Source organism: Peromyscus leucopus, chromosome 7 (assembly GCF_004664715.2).
Source record: "Peromyscus leucopus breed LL Stock chromosome 7, UCI_PerLeu_2.1, whole genome shotgun sequence".
NCBI lineage: Eukaryota > Metazoa > Chordata > Mammalia > Rodentia > Cricetidae > Peromyscus > Peromyscus leucopus.
The window spans coordinates 114,444,940-114,463,776 of NC_051069.1; the positions used below are offsets into that span (position 1 = coordinate 114,444,940).

Sequence of the window (18,837 nt, forward strand, 5' to 3'; positions counted from 1 at the left end):
AGGTGGCGGCAGCACACGCCTTTAGTCCCAGCACTCAGGAGGCAGAGCCAGTCGGATCTTTGTGAGTTCGAGGCCAGCCTGTTCTACAGAGCGAGATCCAGGAAAGGTGCAAAGCTACACAGAGAAACCCTGTCTCGAAAAAACCAAAAAACCAAAAAAGAAAACAGAAGTCTCTGTGTCACCATTTGGGGGCTGGCTGGTGACCCAAAAGAAAAAGTGTGCTATGTCCTATTGACCATTTTTTATTTATGTATTTACTTAGCTTTTTTTGTTTTTTCAAGACAGGGTTTCTCTGTGTAGCCCTGGCTGTCCCGGAACTCACTATGTAGACCAGGTTGTCCTCAAATTCAGAGATCCGTCTGTCTCTGCCTCCCGAGAACTGGGATTAAAGGCGTAAAAGCATGTGCCACTACACTTGACTTTGATCAATAGTTTTCTTCTATTTATTTCATGTGTGTACATATGCACAGATGCCATGATGTGCATGTGGAGGTCAGAGGACAACTTGTGGGACTCAGTTCTTTCCTTCCACCCCGTGGGGCTCAGAGATGAACTCAAGCTAGGTAGCAAGCAGCTCTACCCTCTGAGCAATCTCACTGGCCCCAGTGAGTGGTTTCGTTTGTTTGTTTTTGATATCACATAGCTAAGGTTGGCCTTGAACTCCTGATCTTCCTGCCTCTACCTCCCAAGTATGGCTTTTGTTAGGTTTCTAATGGGTATGGTTTGGCCTGGTGCTTGGTGTCAACAATCTGTGTAGTAGACAACTAAACACGGTTTATATCACACCCTGTGCTCTCTCGATCTATTGACTGAGACTTGTGACCTTAGAGAGTATGTAGCCAGGCCTGGTAGCTCATGTCTACAATCCTATAATCTGAGCCCTCTGGAGACCGAGGCAGGAGAATTGCCACAAGATCAAGGCCAGCATGGGACTTCACAGTGAGACTCTGTCTCACAAATGGAAGGCATACAAGTGTTCTTCTCTTTGTAGCACAGTGACATAGAAGTTGAAGATTAGGCTACAGTGTCACTGCCCTGCATTTCATTCCAGATTCTGTCACTGAGCAGCTATGTGGCCCCAGGCAAAAGCCCTGCAGTTTCTCCAGCATACAGTGAGTAACAGTGGCATATGGCTGTGGGAGGAGCCAGGAGGCTGCTGCTGTGCAAGGCTGCTGCGTGCCTGGCGTCAAGCCTGCAATGCTGTCGTGTGAACCTCTCAGCCCAAGCCTGTCACAGCCTGCCTGAGGCCCTGGCTGCCACCTCTGGAGGCGAGGCCAGGTCAGGGACCTGCAGGGGCTGCCTAGGCCCTCCTCTCCAAAGACCTCTAAGGGTGGGCTATAGCTCCTGGGGTGGGAACATGGCCTCTGACCTGTGTTGTTAAAGGACTGGGCCATCGAGGTCCTTGTGGAGCTTCCCTGACACAGGTGAACCTGACCCACACTGTGCTCTCCAAAGTCCCAGGCACAGGCATTTATATGCCAAACTTGGCTGTTCTCACCCATCCTCCAACGGCTCCACCTCAGTACCTACTGTCTAGTTGCTCACATCAGAACGGCCTCAACCCCTTCAATATCCTGCTATTCCTACTGTGAGCAAGTTCTCATGCCACAGTCTCTGTCTGGGCTCCCAAAGCTGCTGTTGCTGTCTAGGCCGCTAGGAGGACCCTGACAATCTCCTTTGCCCCTATGCAACTCCATCCACACCTTCCTTAGGGCCAAAGCTCAAATCAAACCGTTTCATCATTCAGTTTAGAACTCTCCAATGGCTATCACTGACCCTGTATCATGAGCAAGACTTAATTTGGCTTAGTTATCTACCTCTAGAATCTCTAGTCTAGCAAAATGTCTTGGTGGGTGACACCCTCAGCACACTGGGTACTTGTGGGCCGTTCTCCAGGAAGCATGATGAGGTAAGGCGGTGAGGTACTATGTTTTGGGGACGGGAGACAGGAATGCTGAGCATCCTGCCATGGAACAACTCAGGCTCCCCTGCGTCCTTGGAGCACTCGCTGTATACTTACATAAGCAGAAAGAAATAGACAGAAGTTCCCAAGACTAACTCATGGGAGGGAGGGAGGGAGGGAGGGAGCCTGTTTTATGTTTTCCTTTCTCTTTCTTTGGGGGGGGGGGGCGTGGATAAAGTCTCTATTTTGTTTTGGTTTTTGTTTTTTCAAGACAGGGTTTCTCTGTATAGTTTTGGTGCCTGTCCTGGATCTCACTCTGTAGACCAGGCTGGCCTCAAACTCACAGAGATCTGCCTGGCTCTGTCTCCCGAGTGCTGAGATTAAAGGTATGCGCTACCACCGCCTGGCTAAGATCCCTCTATTATGCAGCCCTGGCTATCCTGGAACTCTATGTAGACCAGGCTGGCCTTGAAATCACAGAGATCCACTTGCCTCTTCTTCCTGAGTGCTGGGATTAAAGAAATGCCACCATAGCTGCTGTCCCTCCCTTGGAAACAGGGTCTCACTATATAGCCCTAGCCGGCCTGGAACTCACAGAGATTTGCCTCTCTCTGCCACCAAAATGCTGGGATTAAAAGTTTGCACCACTATGTCTGGTGACATTCTACCCTTGATCCTCCTGCCTCTACTTCCCAAGTACTGGGATTATAGGTTTACATCAGCACACCTGGCACCTGTTCTGTTGAGAACTTCACTGAGAGTCAGTTGCCTCAGCAGAAATTAAGAGTACCACCAGTCACACCCTCATCCTGAACTACTGATGCCACCCCTGCTTGTCATATCACAATGACAACACACTGGCATGTCCTCTAGGGCAGATTTTCTTCCTTGTCTTCTTCATAGACTGATGGAGACATGTGGTTATTTCTTAATTTCCATCCTGGGTAGAGCCAGCAGTTCCCTTCCAAGATAAGAAGCTGTCTGTGTCTGAGACACTGGATCTAACAGTCCTGAGAACAGGCACTCTGACAAGAGCAGGCATTCCCGTCCCTCCAGGCTTTCCCACAGGCAACAGTCTGTGCTGCCTTCTCCATCTTTACTCAAATGCTGACCTGCAACTGGGCAAGCGCTGCTGTCACAGACAGGTCAAAGCAGAGGCTGTCAGAACCCGGGACCATAGCTAGAGCACAGTGAGAATGAGAGACTGTCCACAGGGCTGAACCCTTCAGCTGCCTTGTCCATCCCATGATGCTGAGTTCAGTGGGAGGCCTTACCCACCCCAATTCCGTTCCCCTCTCTGCTCCTGCCAGGAGAAAAGGTGAGGGACTTACTGCTTTAGGAGCCACATAGGATCCTGAAAGGGTGCCCACGCCACTGGTCAGGTCAAAGAGGTCACTCAGGCCACTGCTGATGGGTGCTCCAAGTCTGGCTGGTGCTGCCGCCGCCGCTGCTGTCACTGTTGCTGGAGGTGCCCCAAAGTTGGTGTCTCCAATCTGGCAGAGATCAAAGACATGCATGAGAGGCAGGGACATTAGGGGCCCATGAGGAAGCCACCTGTCTTTAGAAAACAGTGTGTGTGTGTGTATGGGGGTGGGGGGTAGGAACAGGACCACTTCCACATCAACTTTAAGTTGCAGAAATAAGACTAAGTAAGGTAGGGGGAGAAGAGAGGCGGAGCACTCCTGAGTCCCACAAGCTTTGAACCTTAAGGAGTGACCTCTGGGAGAGGACTCAACCCATAAAAGGGGAGCCAATGTACATTGCTAGTAGGGGTGAGCTAAGCATAGAGGGGCTCTCTAGGAGAGCTCATGGGCTGAGGGCCAGCAGGCCTTTGGATGACAAGGCCTCACTGTCATGGGGTGGTGAGGACACTGAAGAATTTGCGGGCATGGGCCCAGGGGCAACTGCACGCCAGGAAGTCAAAGCAGAGACCGCGCAGACCCTGGCCCACCAGCCGAGGTTCAGCACAGCTGGAGAACTGGTGACCGAGGGTGGAACCGTACCCCTTCAGGCTCATCCCCCATCTCCAAGCAGAAGCAGGCAGGGTGGAGAGACAGGCAGCGACATGCAGAGAGAAAGGCCAGGAAAGAACATGAGACAAGAGAGAGAGAGAGGTTAGTTAACTGTGGCTCTCATTGGGATGGGTCTGTTCTGAGGCCCAGGTCCCCACCCTTGGAAGGATACTACCCTTCCTCGTGGCTTCAGCCTGACACCCTCACAGCCTGTGTTCTAACCTCTCTGTAGTCTGTCCTAGGGTCTCTCATGGCCAGACTACTGATACCAAGTGCAAGGTTCAGAAGCTGCCTCTGCCCAGCACCATCAGGTGCCTGAGGAAGGGCAGGAGGAGGCTCTACTCTGACCTGCCATGGAGGGCTGGCTGGGCTGCTCTCCTTAGCTGGTGTAGCCTGAGTGTAGGTGGATAAAGGCCTGGTTCCTCAGAGCTGGGAACATCCTAAGAGGACGCAGGTGACTGAGCATGGAGCGCAATCACCACTGAGGGCAGGATGAGCATCCGACACACCCCTCTTGGCTGATGATAGCACAGTGGGTCATTGAAGCCTGCTCATCTGAAGATCATCAGTGACATCATCTGGGGGACCCAGGACATACCAGGCTGTCGAGGCCACCACCAAGAAGGTCCACAGCTCCCATCTGCACTGAAGAGGCAGCCAAAGGTGGACCACTCACTGGAGGCCCAAGGTCCAGATTGAGGAGGTCACCTAACAGGTCGCCCTGGGCAGGGATGACATCAGGCTGATCACCAGAGGCTGCTCCAGTAGGGGCTGTCTCAGGGCTCTCTGTGCTCTCGCTCCTGTTGGACATAGAGAGGGTCAGGTGGGGCGGAGGTTTCGCAGTGTCCCTTCCCTAAGACAGGCACTGGGGATCCTCACTGTCCAGGGGTGCGGGTGGGGGATGGGGCATCTACATGACTGGTCTTTCTGCCTCCCTAGTCCCACCCACCAGCTGTGCACATTCTGGCTCATGTTAGAAAGGAAACTAGATACCAGCCCCCAAGACTGTCATTGGGCCGAACCAGCCACCCAGGAGCAACAGAGGTTCTGGGAACAGGTCTGTAGCACTAGAAGTCAGCTCCGCTGGCTGTGGGGTCCTCAACTGTCCAAACTCTCCACACCCACTATCCTCCCCTGTTAAATGGACAGTCTCAATGGAGTGATCCATGGACACCTAGGATGTAGTTACGCACTGGCAGGTGGCCAGAACCCTTGTTTGTTAACTAAGGCCTTCCTTCAGGCGTGCTGGCCAGTGTACTCACGAGGCAGTGCGGGGTGGCAGACTCTTGTGCACCACTCCTCGGCCACCCTCCACAAAGGCGCTGGGCGGCTTGTGGTAGACAGAGGCCAGTGTGCCAATGTAGCAGATGAGCTCGTCTAGTAGTGTTGGCTCAATAAGGTCTGTCTCCTCTGAGATGAGGGGCTTCTCCGCCAGCACCACCTCTTTGGCAGCTACAGGGTCGGTGGAGAGCAGGCGCCAGTAGATGTAGCCACGGTCCCGAAGGTCTGGGTTGTCTGAGTCCTTGGAGGGTGGAGTGGAGAAGCCTGTGTAAGTCCTTCCCAGATGAGAGAAGGGGGTCTCCCACAGACCAGCCTCAGCATCTAACAATTGTGCTTGTTTGTTTTTTCTTTTTGGTTTTTTGAGAGAGGGATTCTCTGTGTAGCCCTAGCTGTCCTGGAACTCACTATGTAGACCAGGCCTGAACTCACAGAGATCTGCCTGCCTCTGCCTCCAAGTGCAGAGTAAAAACATGTACTACTATACCTGTCTCAACCAACAATTCTGAACATAACCAAACGCTGGCCCCTAAACCACTTTAAGGGGCATATCCTAGCCCCCAACTTTCAGCAGGGTCTCCAATGCCCTATCTTTCAGTGAACTTTTCAGCAAACCTTTTGGTTCCCATATACCCCCTCTCTTCAATTTCCCCGGTGACACCACCCCATGTAGATCTGTCTGTAACTGACTCCGGGAAGTCAGGGATCTCAGGCTACTCTGGCATCAATTCCCACAGATGCTACCCTTGGGGGCGGGGTTAGAGAGAGACTGGCTCCCAGGAATAAGGCTTCTTCTGATACATTGTGGGGAGCAGCAGGGAAGTGGGGGGGGGGACGACGGGACGGCACTACCTGAGTGGCCAGACTGAGGACCTGCTGCACCAGCTCCTGAGTCTCTGTTGGCTTCTTCAGGAAGAGCTTCACGATGGCTGTCAGTAGCTGTAGCTGGACCTGCAAGGGACAAGGCAAGGAGGGTGGGGTGCACAACTTAAAAGGAGGCTTGGTAGGTCTAAGAACAGCCAGAAACCAAGAACAGCTCTTCCGGTCTTGGGGCTGCTGCTGAGGAACTTGGATGTGGAGCTGGGCATTGTACTATCTCACAGGTAGGGTTCAGCTGGGCTCCTAGATGCCTGTCAGAGCTTCAAGTCTGTAGCTCCAAAAGAGGTTTAGAGCTTCAAAAGGCAACATGTGTAACTAGTATGCTCCTTAAAGGTGTTGATGGTACCACAGAGATCCAGAAGAGCGGCTAGTAGGGCCCCACAGAGCTAGCCTGCTACCAAAGAACTACATGCCTATCAGAAGCAGGAAGGAAGCATTCCTGACTCCTCCATTTCATCATCAGGCTATCCTCAGCCTTGCTGGTGCTCCTCACTGTGGTCCTCATGCTGACCCCCAGTCTCACCCTTCCATAGTCTCCTCCATTCCCTCATCAATGTCATCAGCTATCAGGCTGCCCTATAGCTGTAAGCTTTTTCTTTCTTGTTTTAAAGTCAGGTCTCATTATGTAGCCCTGGCTGTCCTGGACCTCACTATGTAGACCAGGCTGGCTTAGAACTCATAGAGATCCGCCTGCCTCTGCCTCCCAAGTGCTGAGATTAAAGGTGTGTGCCACTACACTGAGCTGACCATGAGCTTTTGATGCAGGGGGATAGGGTCTGTCTAGCAAACTGTGTGACCCTATACTGCTTAGGCTACTGCATAGGGAACAGGAGGCACTTAAGAATGATGAGCAGCTGGTGGTGGTGGTGCAAGTTTTTAATCCCAGCACTTGGGGGACAGAGGCAGGTGGATCCCTGTGAGTTTGAGGCAAGCCTGGTCTACAGAGCGAGTTGCTGGGGCTACAGAGAGAAACCCTGCCTCAAAAAAGAAAGCGAGAGAGAGAGAGAGAGAGAGAGAGAGAGAGAGAGAGAGAGAGATATCTATGCTGGTTGAAAAAAACCACACACACAAGACCACATATGTGGTCCTTCCGAAGTCACAATCTTTTTCAGCCTGGAACAGGTCTGTTGGGGAGGTGGAAACAATGGCCCAGGCAGCTCAGCAGCTGCAGTACTAGTATCAACTCCTGCTTGTTCAGGAGGAAGGCATGCACGGAAATGCAGGGCATTTCATCCCAGCTTGCAGGGTAGTCTGACAGCAGGATAAGAATGGAGAGGATGGGCCGGGCAGATGGCTCAGGGGTAAAGATATCTGCTGCTAAGGTTGATGACCTGAGTTCAACCCCTGGGACTCACATGGTGCAAAGAGAGAACTAACTTCCAAAAATTGTCTTTGATCTCTACTCAAGCACCTTAACACTGCCCCTCAACCTCATTTAAAAAAAGAAAACAAAAGAGGTTTCTTTTGGGAATGAGTCATCCACAGCCCCTTGACACCTGCTTGTATACGGGTCTGTAGCTCCAGTCATTCACCTTTGGTCGGGGGTGGTTCATATCTGCAATCCCAGTACTGGGGAGTGGAAGCAGAAGGACCAGAAACTCAAGGTCATCCTCTGCTACCTAACAAGTGGGAGGCCAGCCCAAGATGGATGGAAACCCTGTTGCAAAAGCACCCTTCGAAAAAAGCACAAAGAAGCTGGGCGGCGGTGACGCATGCTTTTAATCTCAGCACTTGGGAGGCAGAGCCAGGTGGATCTCTGTGAGTTCGAGGCCAGCCTGGTCTATAGAGCGAGATCCAGGACAGGTACCAAAACTACACAGAGAAACCCTATCTTGGGGGGGGGGGGCACTGGCTTCTCTTTCAGAGGACTCAGGTTCAATTCCCAGCACCCATGTGGCAGCTCACAACTGTCTGTAACTCCATGATCTGAAACTCTCAAACATATATGCAGGTGAAACACCAATGCACATAAACATAAACACACATACACACACACACACACACACACACACACACACACACACACACACACACACGGGGTGGGGGGGAAGCATGGCTCACTTCAGGTGGGAGTTGGTGTGAACTTTGCAAACCACCTACAGCACTTGATTTGGAGCTAGACTAAGATCACACCTCATCTGAACTCTGGCTCTGTCACTTCCCAGCAGTCATTAAGGTTACCTGAGTTGGTTTCCTCATCTGTAAAATGGGTGTAACTCATATGGTGAACTGCAAGAGTCAAGCAGACAACCAATGGAGATAACCCTGGTGAACCATGCTGGGACTAAAGTGTGTACCACTACACCCTTTCAGGGACTTGGTAAATGGAAGGAACATGGGAAACCTGAGTTCAGAACTTCAGGGCTGTTTTCTTCCCTACAGATTCCTGACTCAGCTTTTCCTTCTGACATCCCTAATCCCTGGCTCTTTAGCAGGTTTATTCCTGTGGAGGTAGAGGCTACAAGACTAATCCAAATATTTGGCAGTTTACATATCCCCCACCCCCCAGGCAATCCTCCATAGGGCAGAAACAGTACAGGCAAGGCTTGGCTTCTTGGGAGCCACAGATGAGCGCTGGTGTTAAAATTTAAAAGTGAAGCTACATGGAGGGAGGCGGGCAGCAGTGGGAGGTGAGTGGTAATGAGAATCACTGCTAGCATTCTGCCACGGACATCTGCTGTTCTCGTTCACTTAGCGCCCACTCTGCTGGCTTTCCTTCAGACAACTGCCATTCCGTCTCTTTCAACCCATACAGGCCAGGATGAACAACTGGCCCATCAGTCTTGGTAAATGGCTCCACAAAACACAGATTTGGGGACTGCTAAGGTAAAAGTTCTTTCTCCATGGGAGTTGTTAAACTATAAGGACAGAGTCTGAACTGTTGCCTAACTGTAGCTCCTGCTTGTGGGACTGTGACCAAGGCAGAGGCCATTTAGGGTGGCAGAGATAGCCCCAACACCACAAGGCAGGAGTGTGGGAGGGAGTGTGCTGCTTAGATACATCTGTCAGCTATGGGAACTAGCATAGCAGGCCCTGCTTTTTCCTGGACCACTTCACTTTTGAATCTGATTCTGACCCAGGTCAATACTACCACTGATGAGTACTTATTATGGGCTAGACATAGGTTAAAGGTGAGCATAAAATCATTAAGCGAGGGTGAGGCTGATGAGGGGTGTGAGCTGGGGGGTTTCGGATTCCACTGCCCATGCTTGAACCCAGTAGGTTATACTGCCTGCCCGAGTCAGGAGAAGACATTCCCTACGTCACAGCTAAAGGAACAGCAATGAAGAGACACAGACCAGACTACAGCCAATGCCTTCTGAGCTGTCAAATCAAGTGAAGAGGAGGGCAGGACCATCTGAGGTGGGAGGTCAAACCAGGACCACCTCTCTACCAAACGAAATCAGGCAAAAGCTACCCAGATCTCAGGTGTGCAATCCCTTCTCTCCAGGCTATCTGCTTAAAGCTTCATTCCTGAAATGTTCACAACTCTACACCATGCTGCCTAGCCACAGCAGCCCGCTCACAAGAACAGACTAGACACACAAATGTCCATGGGCTTAAATAAAGCACACATTGACAAAGACACGCCTTCAGATATATCCTAAGGGGAGAAGGCAACGTTCGAAGAAATCTTAAGCTGCACAGTGGACTACTACAGCATGAAGTGAGAAGGAAGGAAGCGCGTGCACGCGTGCATGCGCGCGCGCGCGCGCGCGCACGCGCACACACACACACACACACACACACACACCTCATCATTTGCAGTCCCATGCTTGTCAACACTGGGCTTCCTTCTTTATTACAACTGTTTATTATTTATTCATGGGCATGTGTGGGTGTGCATGCCAGGAGACATGTGGAAGCTAGAGGACAACCTGCAAGAGTGGGTTCTCTCCTCCTACCAGGCCGTTCCCATGACTGAACTCAGCTGCCAGCCTTGGTGGCAGGTGCCTTTGCCCACTGAGCCATCTCACCAGCCTTGTTTTCACTGACAAGGAGGTCTCATGTAGCCCAGGCTGGACTCAAACTCTCGATAAGATGACCACTGACACCTGATAAACCCTGCCTCACAATGCTGGATTACATGTGTACACTGTCGCACCCTGCCTCATGCCTGTGAATCTGCCTCCTGTTGCCACTGAAAAATCAATATTCACAGGGCTTGTACGGTCATCTGTAGACACAGGCCGAGCAATGGAAACGTCAATCCCTTGACACATACTTCCAAGCTGAGGCTGGACAAGGCAAGGCTGGCTCTATCCTTACTTTCAGTTCTCATTCTGTAAAAAAGTATCCTTTTCCTCACTTAAAATGGCCCCTAAGAGCCATGCTACAGCGCTTGTCTACAAGACTGGAATGCTCTCTGTGGAGAAATATGTCCACTAGATGAACTTCAGTCAGGCACAAGTAAGTCAGTGTGGTTGGCCACTGAGTTCAACGCTAATGAGTCAATGGTAAAGATTACATGTTGACCAGCTGGTAAAAACATGTCTAGACATCATGGGACCTAACTTCATCTCTCCTGTTCAGGAACTGTGGTGGTTATGGGACACAAATGCCAAGAACAGTAAGAGCTGGCTCAACTGAACATCATGTCTGCATGCCTATCTACTGGTACATTCCTACAATCTCCATCACCAAGAGACTAAGCATGCTAGTACCTGGGACAACGATGGCCAGGAAAGCCGTTGAGGAAGAAGTTTCATTATACAGTCCCTGCAGTGTTTCTATTTTGAACCATGTCAATGTACTACCAAAGACAAACGTGAAATTAAAACAAAGCCAGAGACTTCTGACCACCGTCCACACACACTGCACTGTCCTGTGCCCTCTGAGGCACTGCTGTGGGGGAGAAGAGGGGGACACACGGAGCCTGTCAATTAATGCCCATTCACACAGCAATGCAGTAAGAGGAGGGAAGGGGATGGGGTAGGACAGGCCAGAAGTGGGCCAGGCGATCAGTAATGGGTCTGTCCGCGTGGAGGCTCACCTGGGTGCTCTCATCATGGAAACCTTCAAGGAAGCTCTCCAGCAGCTCATCTGCATTGTCAATCCGCTCAGCATACTCGCCCACTATCCAGATCATAGCAGCTCGGGCCTCAGGCTCATCCAGCGAGTCTAGGTTCTCGCACAGTGTGGCTATGACACTCTCATACCTGGGAAAGCAGGATTGAGCCAGCAGGTGAGCAGCACAGAAGTTTGGCCAATGTGTACTGGAGGGTTAGGGGCCAAGTCAGACAGGCAGCTGCCCAGACCTGGGGAGGCGATGAAGAGGGGATGTTTTAGCTGCTGGAGTTTAGCTCCTCTTATTTTGGCCTGGAGGGCCAGCTTGGGTAAAAGAAGAAAGCAAAAAGTTTCTTCTGAGAAAGCTGCCTGTGAGATGGAAAAGGAAGAGAGGAAGGGAAGCCAGGCTGCCCTCTTACCATGAGCGGTGGGCACCTACTTGTTGGGGTACTTGCGGAAGATGTCCTTAATGACCACAATGGCTTCCTGGACCACATAGTTGACCTTGGTCTGGATGAGATCAAGCAATGTGCTCACACAGCGCTCTGCAGATTGCTGTGTGGGAAGAAGAGGCAGTGTAGGCAAGATCTCTGCACACAGTTTCCAACTGGACTAATGATCCTGCCAGGGTCAAGCGGCTTCGGCCACCTTGCCCACCTTCCCTTGATAATGGGGAGGCAGACAACAAGGGCCAAACGAGGGCCCTGGATATAAAGGACACCAGCTAGAATGAGAATACAAGACAGCCAGAGGCGTAGCTCTTGACAGTGTGAGGTCACTGGGAGCTCCTCCAGGCAAAGCCCAAGGGCTCGGTGACCCCATCTGGCCCCACCTCTCTGGCTTGTTTCATAAAACTGGCTGCTATGACTAAACCCACAATGTTTCTGTACCTACTCTTTTGCTTTTCTTTCTACACACTACACAGTAGCCCAACGGGACAGGCGTAGTGGATCTCTGTTCTACCTATAACCTTGAAGTCCAACCCTAGAGATGTAGCAGGTTACTGTTAGACCTATAGTCTTGAAGTTCCAGCCCTGGGGCATGGCCTCGGGCTACTTTTAAGACTGGAGAGGCATGTAGAGCGCTTTCTTCTCTCCCTTGTGGGCTTGGATGGTATGGACTGACTCAGGCAGCAGAACAGCGTGGGACAGTACCTCAGCCTTCCAGGATCCTGTGACAATTCTCCTATTCTGTTTAGTGAGTTTTCTTTCCTAATAAATTCCTTTTACCCTTTAAGCAGACTCCCGTGGATTTCTCATTATAGGCAGATGTCTCAGGAGAGCCATAATAAACATCAAGGGAAAAACAGCTTAAATACCTCAAGGGTCCTGAGTGGGTACGACCAGCTCTCCCAGGATACTTAAGCCACCAGCAGACCCATTGAGTTCAGGTCAAAGTCAAGGAAGAGCTCCCCAGGCAGAGTGGGAGGGAATAAAATACTAGGGCACAGGGTTTAGAGTGACTTGGTAGCTCAGTCAAGGTATCAACTGAAGTATCTATCAGGCAGAGGTCCTCCCCAGACCTCTGTGATAAGTCTAACAGGAACTCCGTGAGCTGGTGGCTGCCCTGTGGCCTTAGGTAATGCTGTAGGAGAACCATCACTACCTGTTACAACCAAGGGCCTAAAGTGAGAAAGAGGCAATTTAATCTGCATAGTTGGCACCTTGGAGGCTCTGTTGGTGACCCTTGGACTTACTGGACCACAAACAGCTGCTAGGACTAGACTGGCTTTCTGTTTTCAACAACCTTCTCCCTCCCTGGCTAGGAATGGAATCCCAGAACCTACTCACCTCCACCTTGATGGCACATCGACCGATGGCACGCACCGCCTTCCGAACAAAATCCACATCTACTTCTGTAGCGTACTCTTTGAGTTCTGCCAAGACCTGTGCTCCCAACAGAAAATGGGTTGGAGGGATCTGATGGGACCTGCTAGAACACTTCGAGTGACAGGAATGCACATGCTCCCAAAGGGATGGGACTCTGGTGCCTGTTCACAAGGGACAGTCCAGCAGAGTGTCATCAGGTTCATCAAAAGGAAGAAGACCCAAAGGGAAGGTACAGTTCTTGCTTGACACTGACAGCCACTCTATCCAGGTACCTCATTCTGTGTGGGTGGTGTTGGGGATGCTAAGCAGATACTCTTCTAACCACCACACTACATTCCCAGCCTCAATTACTGCTTTTGGGGGTAGAGGGTGAGAGCAGGGGGTATGCTTTATGCACATGTGGAAGCCAGAGGACAACCTGGGGTGTCATTTCTCAGAAAAACAAACTACTTTTGGTTTTCCTTTGAGACAGGGCCTCTCACTGGCAGGCCTTGCCAGTGAGGCGAGGCTGGCTGGCTAGCCCCTGGGATTTGCCTGTCTCCACCTCTCCAGTGCTGAGATTACAAATGTACACACCAAAGTGTGTGTGTGTGTGTGTGTGTGTGTGTGAGAGAGAGAGAGAGAAAGGGGGGGGGGAAGCGGGGCCTAGGTACCCACAGAGGACAGAAGAAGGCATCAGACACCCTGAAACTGGAGTTACAGGTGGTTGTGAGCTGTCCAAAGTGGATGCTGAGAACTAAACCCATGTCCTTTGAAAAGGAGCCATCTCTTCAGCTCCCACACACAGCTTTTTAAACAGAAGTTCTGGATATCGATTTCAGGTCTTCATGACTGCCCCTGCTTTACCAACTGAACCATATCCCTAGGTGCCTATCACTTTTTAGTGAATAAATGATAGGTAATAATAGAATAAGGAGAATTTTTTTTTAGTATATATAGGGACTATAATTATGTTTCCCAAGGTAGTCTTGATCTTAGGACCCCAAGTATCTGGGACTTCAGAGGTGCATTTGTACACAGCTTGAAAACACTCTTTAATAATAAAAATAGTAGTTGCTTCTGCTTACTTACAGACCTCTAGCACCCACGACTCTCCATGAGATAAAATGTCAACAGTGAGCATGCTGACCTAGAGACACCTAGGAAATTGTCTGAAACCAAAGCTTGTGCCCCACGCCACCATACTCTGCTTGCCTGGGCGATGTTGGCCTGGGAGGCCAGGCGGATCATAATGTCCAGTTTCTCCAGCTTCACATAGATGGGGTCATTGTACTTCACAAAGAAAACCTTCATTTCATGCTTCAAGATTTCTGGCCTGGTGGTGGGGCAGGATGCCCAGAGGGGGGAAAAAAGCCGTAAGTCTCATGAGGAAGCCATTCTACATCTACTGGGGATTCCTGGGCTATCCTGGGCTAGCGGTGAAGCTTGATGCCCAGGGAGGCAGAACCATCATCATGACCGTGTGATCACAGGCAGTGGTTCTGCCTGGTTACAGCTTGCTGGATTACATCTCAGGAAGGAAAAGGAGTTTACATGGAGAGCAGGCAGCAAGCCAGGGTTCTAATCCCAATGTATGACCTCAGCCTTTGTTTCCTAACCCACGAAATGAGAATGGACTGTGCAGGAACAATTATTTCCCCAGTCCTGGGAATATTTGTCCTGTTCATTCAACGATGAGGATGGTTAACTATGCCTAGACTATTTATAAACATTATAGTTTATGCTCTAACCCTACTTTCCTTCTGGAGTCCTGAAATATTGGAGTGTGCCCCTAAGATCACCTTAGGTGCCCTGTCTCAATTAGGCTCCCTGGGAGGAAACATTCCACACATGTTACTGCTCTCTGCTGACCTTCCAATAGAGGAAAAACCCACGAGGAAGGCCTTTCATGGATTCTTCCATACTCCTCCTCATGACGCAGCTGTAGGTCACTCTGCTAAGTCTTAGATAGGAGCACAAATGACTCCTGGGAAATGCTAGTCAATCTCTGAACACCAACACAGACTCCTGCACAATAGGTCAACTCTGGGAGATGAACCGGCTAGCATGATCCATGTCTGCTGTATGAAGGCACTTGCCAGTCTGCTGAGCTATCTGAGTGCATCCACTGCTCCTCCCCACAGTCTGCTGCCCTCAAACGTACCATGCGACACATTTTCTAAGACAAGGAAATTCAGAGAGGTCACAAAGCTTGCATTTGTCACAAACTGAAAGGTTGAGAGCAAGATACTTCTGTGTCCTTCCCAGGACAGAAATTAGTAATTCTAAAACAAAGTTATAGCCAGGATGAAGCTCTGTGCTAGGAGCAGAGGAAAGAAGAAATCAAGAGTCTGTGTTATCATACAAACTGTAGAGAGCCTGGCTGAATAAGGAGCTTTTGTGGTGCTCTTTGGGGGAGGGAAGACTCTGAGGTGGGTAGTAGGAAGATGACTTCTACAGTCAAGACTTGACAAAGGCTGCCTAATCACATCGGGCTGGCCCAGGTCATGACTGGGTGACACAGACAACTTCTTAAGAGATTACTGTGTTAAATATAGCACAGGGAACCAACCCTTCATGCTGATCTAGTTCCTGTATTCTAATAAATGCAGTGACCCAAGGGCACTGGTATATAGAGACCCACACGGTAACAGCAAAGTCCTAGTCACATCACATTGCTTAGAGACTTGAACACTTTACCCAGGTCTACCCTCCAAATCTTCACAAATGTCCCAGCTCAGTAAATATTTCTGGCCCTCTCTAAGAAATATTAAGAACCAGACTGATGCTGTGAAGGGATGCTACCTTCTGAGGCATGACCACAAGGGTCCCGGTTCCCAGCAGCAGACAGCAGAAATGAGTTGCCATTGCCAAGCCCTGCTACAGAGAGGCTGGGAGGAGAATTTAGGACATAGATCCCACCCCAGCTGCAGGGCACCCTCACTCAGAGCTGCCTTAGAGGGGAGAGGTCGTTCCAGAGACACTTCAGACCCAGTGCTGCTATGGAGTTTCAGACCTTACCCGTCTATCATCAGACCCCTTCCTTGGGAGCAGTGACTTCTCTGAGTCACCCCCTTAGGAGGAAGGAAGCAGGCTGCCCAGCATTCTGTTCCACTTCTCCCCCAGGCCTTGAGGTTGATACCAAACCCAGGATCTCTCACCATCTCTAAGGTCTCCAAAATCAAGTATTTCAATGAGACCTATGAACTTTGTCCCCAAGCAAACTGAAAATCTTCAGATATCCCTGAAGGACTCTACAGACTCTGCCGCCAAATGTCAGGGTGAATCAGCACCATGCTCGCCTTTACTTATCAGCTCTCTTTAAGGCTGACCCAAGGCTTCTTAACATTGACATCCTGACCTGGGCCAGCTAGTTTTCTGTCAAGAGTCCCCTGAGGGGGAAAGTACTCTGACTGAGAACCCTGTAGTACTCTCTAGGCTTCCTGCATGGTGACAGATGAGTTTCCCTTGAGGGTCCCTGTCTCTAGCATGTCGCAAACATGTACCTTTTCTGCACGATGAGGTTGATGTTGCGCAGAGCCACATACTGCAGCTCGGGCTCTGCTGACAGCAGTGTGACCAGGGGAGGGGCTAGCTTCTTGAGCAGTGTGCCGTAGTAGTCCAGGTCCTTGGACAACATCTCCATGAACTTCATCAACACCTTCACAGCAGACAGTACCACAGCAGAGTTGGCATGGGAGAGCCTGGGAGTGACCCGCTCACAGATGCTAGGGTCCAGCCATTCCAGTAGAGCAAAGAGAGACAGACAAGGGAAAAGTCCTGTTTCACTTATCAAAATAGCATGTCTTCTTTTTTTTTTTGAGACAGGGTCTCATGCAAATGCAGATGGGCCTCAAACTTACCATGTAGCCAATGAACCGCTGAAGTCAAAGGTTGTCCCGTGCCCCACCCCCGCCCCCTTTCCTTTTTCTTCCAGTACTAGCACTGAACCTAGGGCCTCATATATGTGAGATAAGTGCTCTCCCACTGGTCTTAACATTTCTCATCCTCCTGCCTCTACCCTCCAAGTGCTGAGATTACATACACACACCACCATGCCTGGTTTACGTGGTGCTGGGGCTAGAACCCAGGGCTTCATGTATGCTTAGCCATCACTCCACCAACTGAGCTATATCTCCAGGTAGAACAGCATGTCTTCTACAGGAGGAGGGCCTTCTGGTCTGCTGCTGCCTACTGACTCTAGCAGGCCTAAAACACTGTGAGCCTCTGCTTCCTCAGCTAAGAACTGGTGTAACGGTGTCTACTTCACAGGCTTGTTGGACACTCAAGTAAAAAGAATGAATACAGTGCCTGGAACACAGTAAATGTCCCTTCTACTGCCAAAGCATTCACTCATTCGTGTCGGTCCAGACAGGCCCGGCTGGGTGAACCAGACAATTCCTTCCACCTTCCTAATTCAGTCTCCTTGTCTGTGAGATGGCTGATGATAGGATACATTTCACAGATCTGCTTTAAACATTACATAACACGGAAGGCACCCAGCAGGTCAGGTACCTACAGAATTCAGTGGCTCTGAAGCTACAAAGCTCTTGATTCAACCCTGATGGATACTTGTCAGTTCCTGGCCAGTCCCAATCTACGATCACAGCAGGCAGGGAGCTCACTGCCTGAAGCCATACAACTGACAGCATGGCTCTGGAGAGGAGAAGCAGACTGGCTCCCTTAAAGTGTGTCTGATGATGGGAAGAAAGGGGTTTGTCTGCTCACCTCTGGGCCTCACGGTCATCCTTGGGCATGTAGTTGGCCAGACAGTCCAGAATGAAGATCTGGCCCCACTCAGTGCACTCATTAAGGGCTGTCAGCAGCTTGTTGATGGACTGTGGGTTCAAGTCAAGCAGGTTGCTACTGGGATGAGACTCGGCGATCTCTGAGAGGGCAGCCACCGCGTTTGCCACCACCTGGTGGAGAGGGTGGAGGGGTAGAGGCTGGAGGTACTGCTCGAGTCAGGGGGCACGGGCTAACGACACTGGTGGGTGGAGAGGGACATCTGTAAGGAATATGACCCCACTGCTTGGTTCTGGGGCCTCACGACACTCACTCACCCAGTGACTCCTCCGTAAAGAGAACTAAGGTGAGTACAGCTGCCACTGGGAAGAAGGGAAGAAAGGCCCAGCCCCAGGCACCCGGCAGTGGAAGGCAATGCCCACCACCAGTCCAACCTCGCTCTACTGGCTAGAGCCACTCAGGGCCGTGGTTGTCAGCTGTGCTTCTCAGAGAGAGGAGAATCCTGCAGGTCTCTTCAAGGCTGCTGAGAATGGGGAACTACAGAGGGGTTTCCCGAGTGTTTCCACCAAGACAGCTCCTTTTATGTACAGTCTATGTTTTCAACTTTCCTGTATGGCACAGTATTCAAGTTAACAGTCTTTAATCTATCAGCGTTTCTGGTGGATACTGAGTGGGGGCTGTGCCCAATGTTCTGAATATTTCATTTTTCCTTACACACTTTTAAATTTAGAACAGATCTTGTTACATAGCACAGGCTGGCCTTTAACTCTCATTCCTCCTGCCTCGGCCTCCTGATTGTTGGATTACAGGCCCTGACAAACTTCACTGCAAACAAACTCTTGTCCTCACAATGAGTGAGGGGATTCGGCTTCCCACCTAACACACCCTGGTGTCCCGTGTTCCACACTACAGTACTGTCAAGTGATGCCTCTGCAACCCCACATGGAAGAGAACTACATGCTTGCGAATTACCAAGGTGGTCCTGCACTGACTGCAGAGTCACAGCTTGCCAGGCAGGTCAGGCCAGCTCAGGTCAGATATGTTACCTTCCCAAAGTCTAATGATGAGACAAACAGGGATCTGAAAGATTAGGCAGCTTTCCTAATGCCATGTAGCCAGTTTGAGAGGGTAAAAGGAAATCCAGGCCTCATTGCCCGCAAACCAGTACAAGGAGCAGACACTAGATACTCAGCAAGGCCCCCCC

The 18,837-nt window shown here is 50.6% G+C and overlaps 1 protein-coding gene across 8 annotated transcripts in view; it reads right to left on the reverse strand.

Moving 5' to 3' along the window:
- Positions 1-18,837, reverse strand: part of Ap1b1 (adaptor related protein complex 1 subunit beta 1) — a 58,506-nt gene that overhangs the window by 7,267 nt on the left and 32,402 nt on the right. For 5 of the 8 annotated variants that reach the window (XM_028870627.2, XM_028870630.2, XM_037208112.1 and 2 more), the window contains 11 exons: positions 17,616-17,806; positions 16,394-16,615; positions 14,103-14,223; positions 12,870-12,965; positions 11,519-11,634; positions 11,066-11,231; positions 6,046-6,144; positions 5,178-5,437; positions 4,514-4,715; positions 3,907-3,927; positions 3,235-3,396 (listed from right to left, as the gene is read on the reverse strand). In XM_028870627.2, the coding sequence (XP_028726460.1) occupies positions 3,235-3,396; positions 3,907-3,927; positions 4,514-4,715; positions 5,178-5,437; positions 6,046-6,144; positions 11,066-11,231; positions 11,519-11,634; positions 12,870-12,965; positions 14,103-14,223; positions 16,394-16,615; positions 17,616-17,806 (1,656 nt within the window). The remainder of the gene's footprint in view (positions 1-3,234; positions 3,397-3,906; positions 3,928-4,513; positions 4,716-5,177; positions 5,438-6,045; positions 6,145-11,065; positions 11,232-11,518; positions 11,635-12,869; positions 12,966-14,102; positions 14,224-16,393; positions 16,616-17,615; positions 17,807-18,837) is intronic. The other 3 variants (XM_028870633.2, XM_028870632.2, XM_037208113.1) reach the window with 1 other exon arrangement.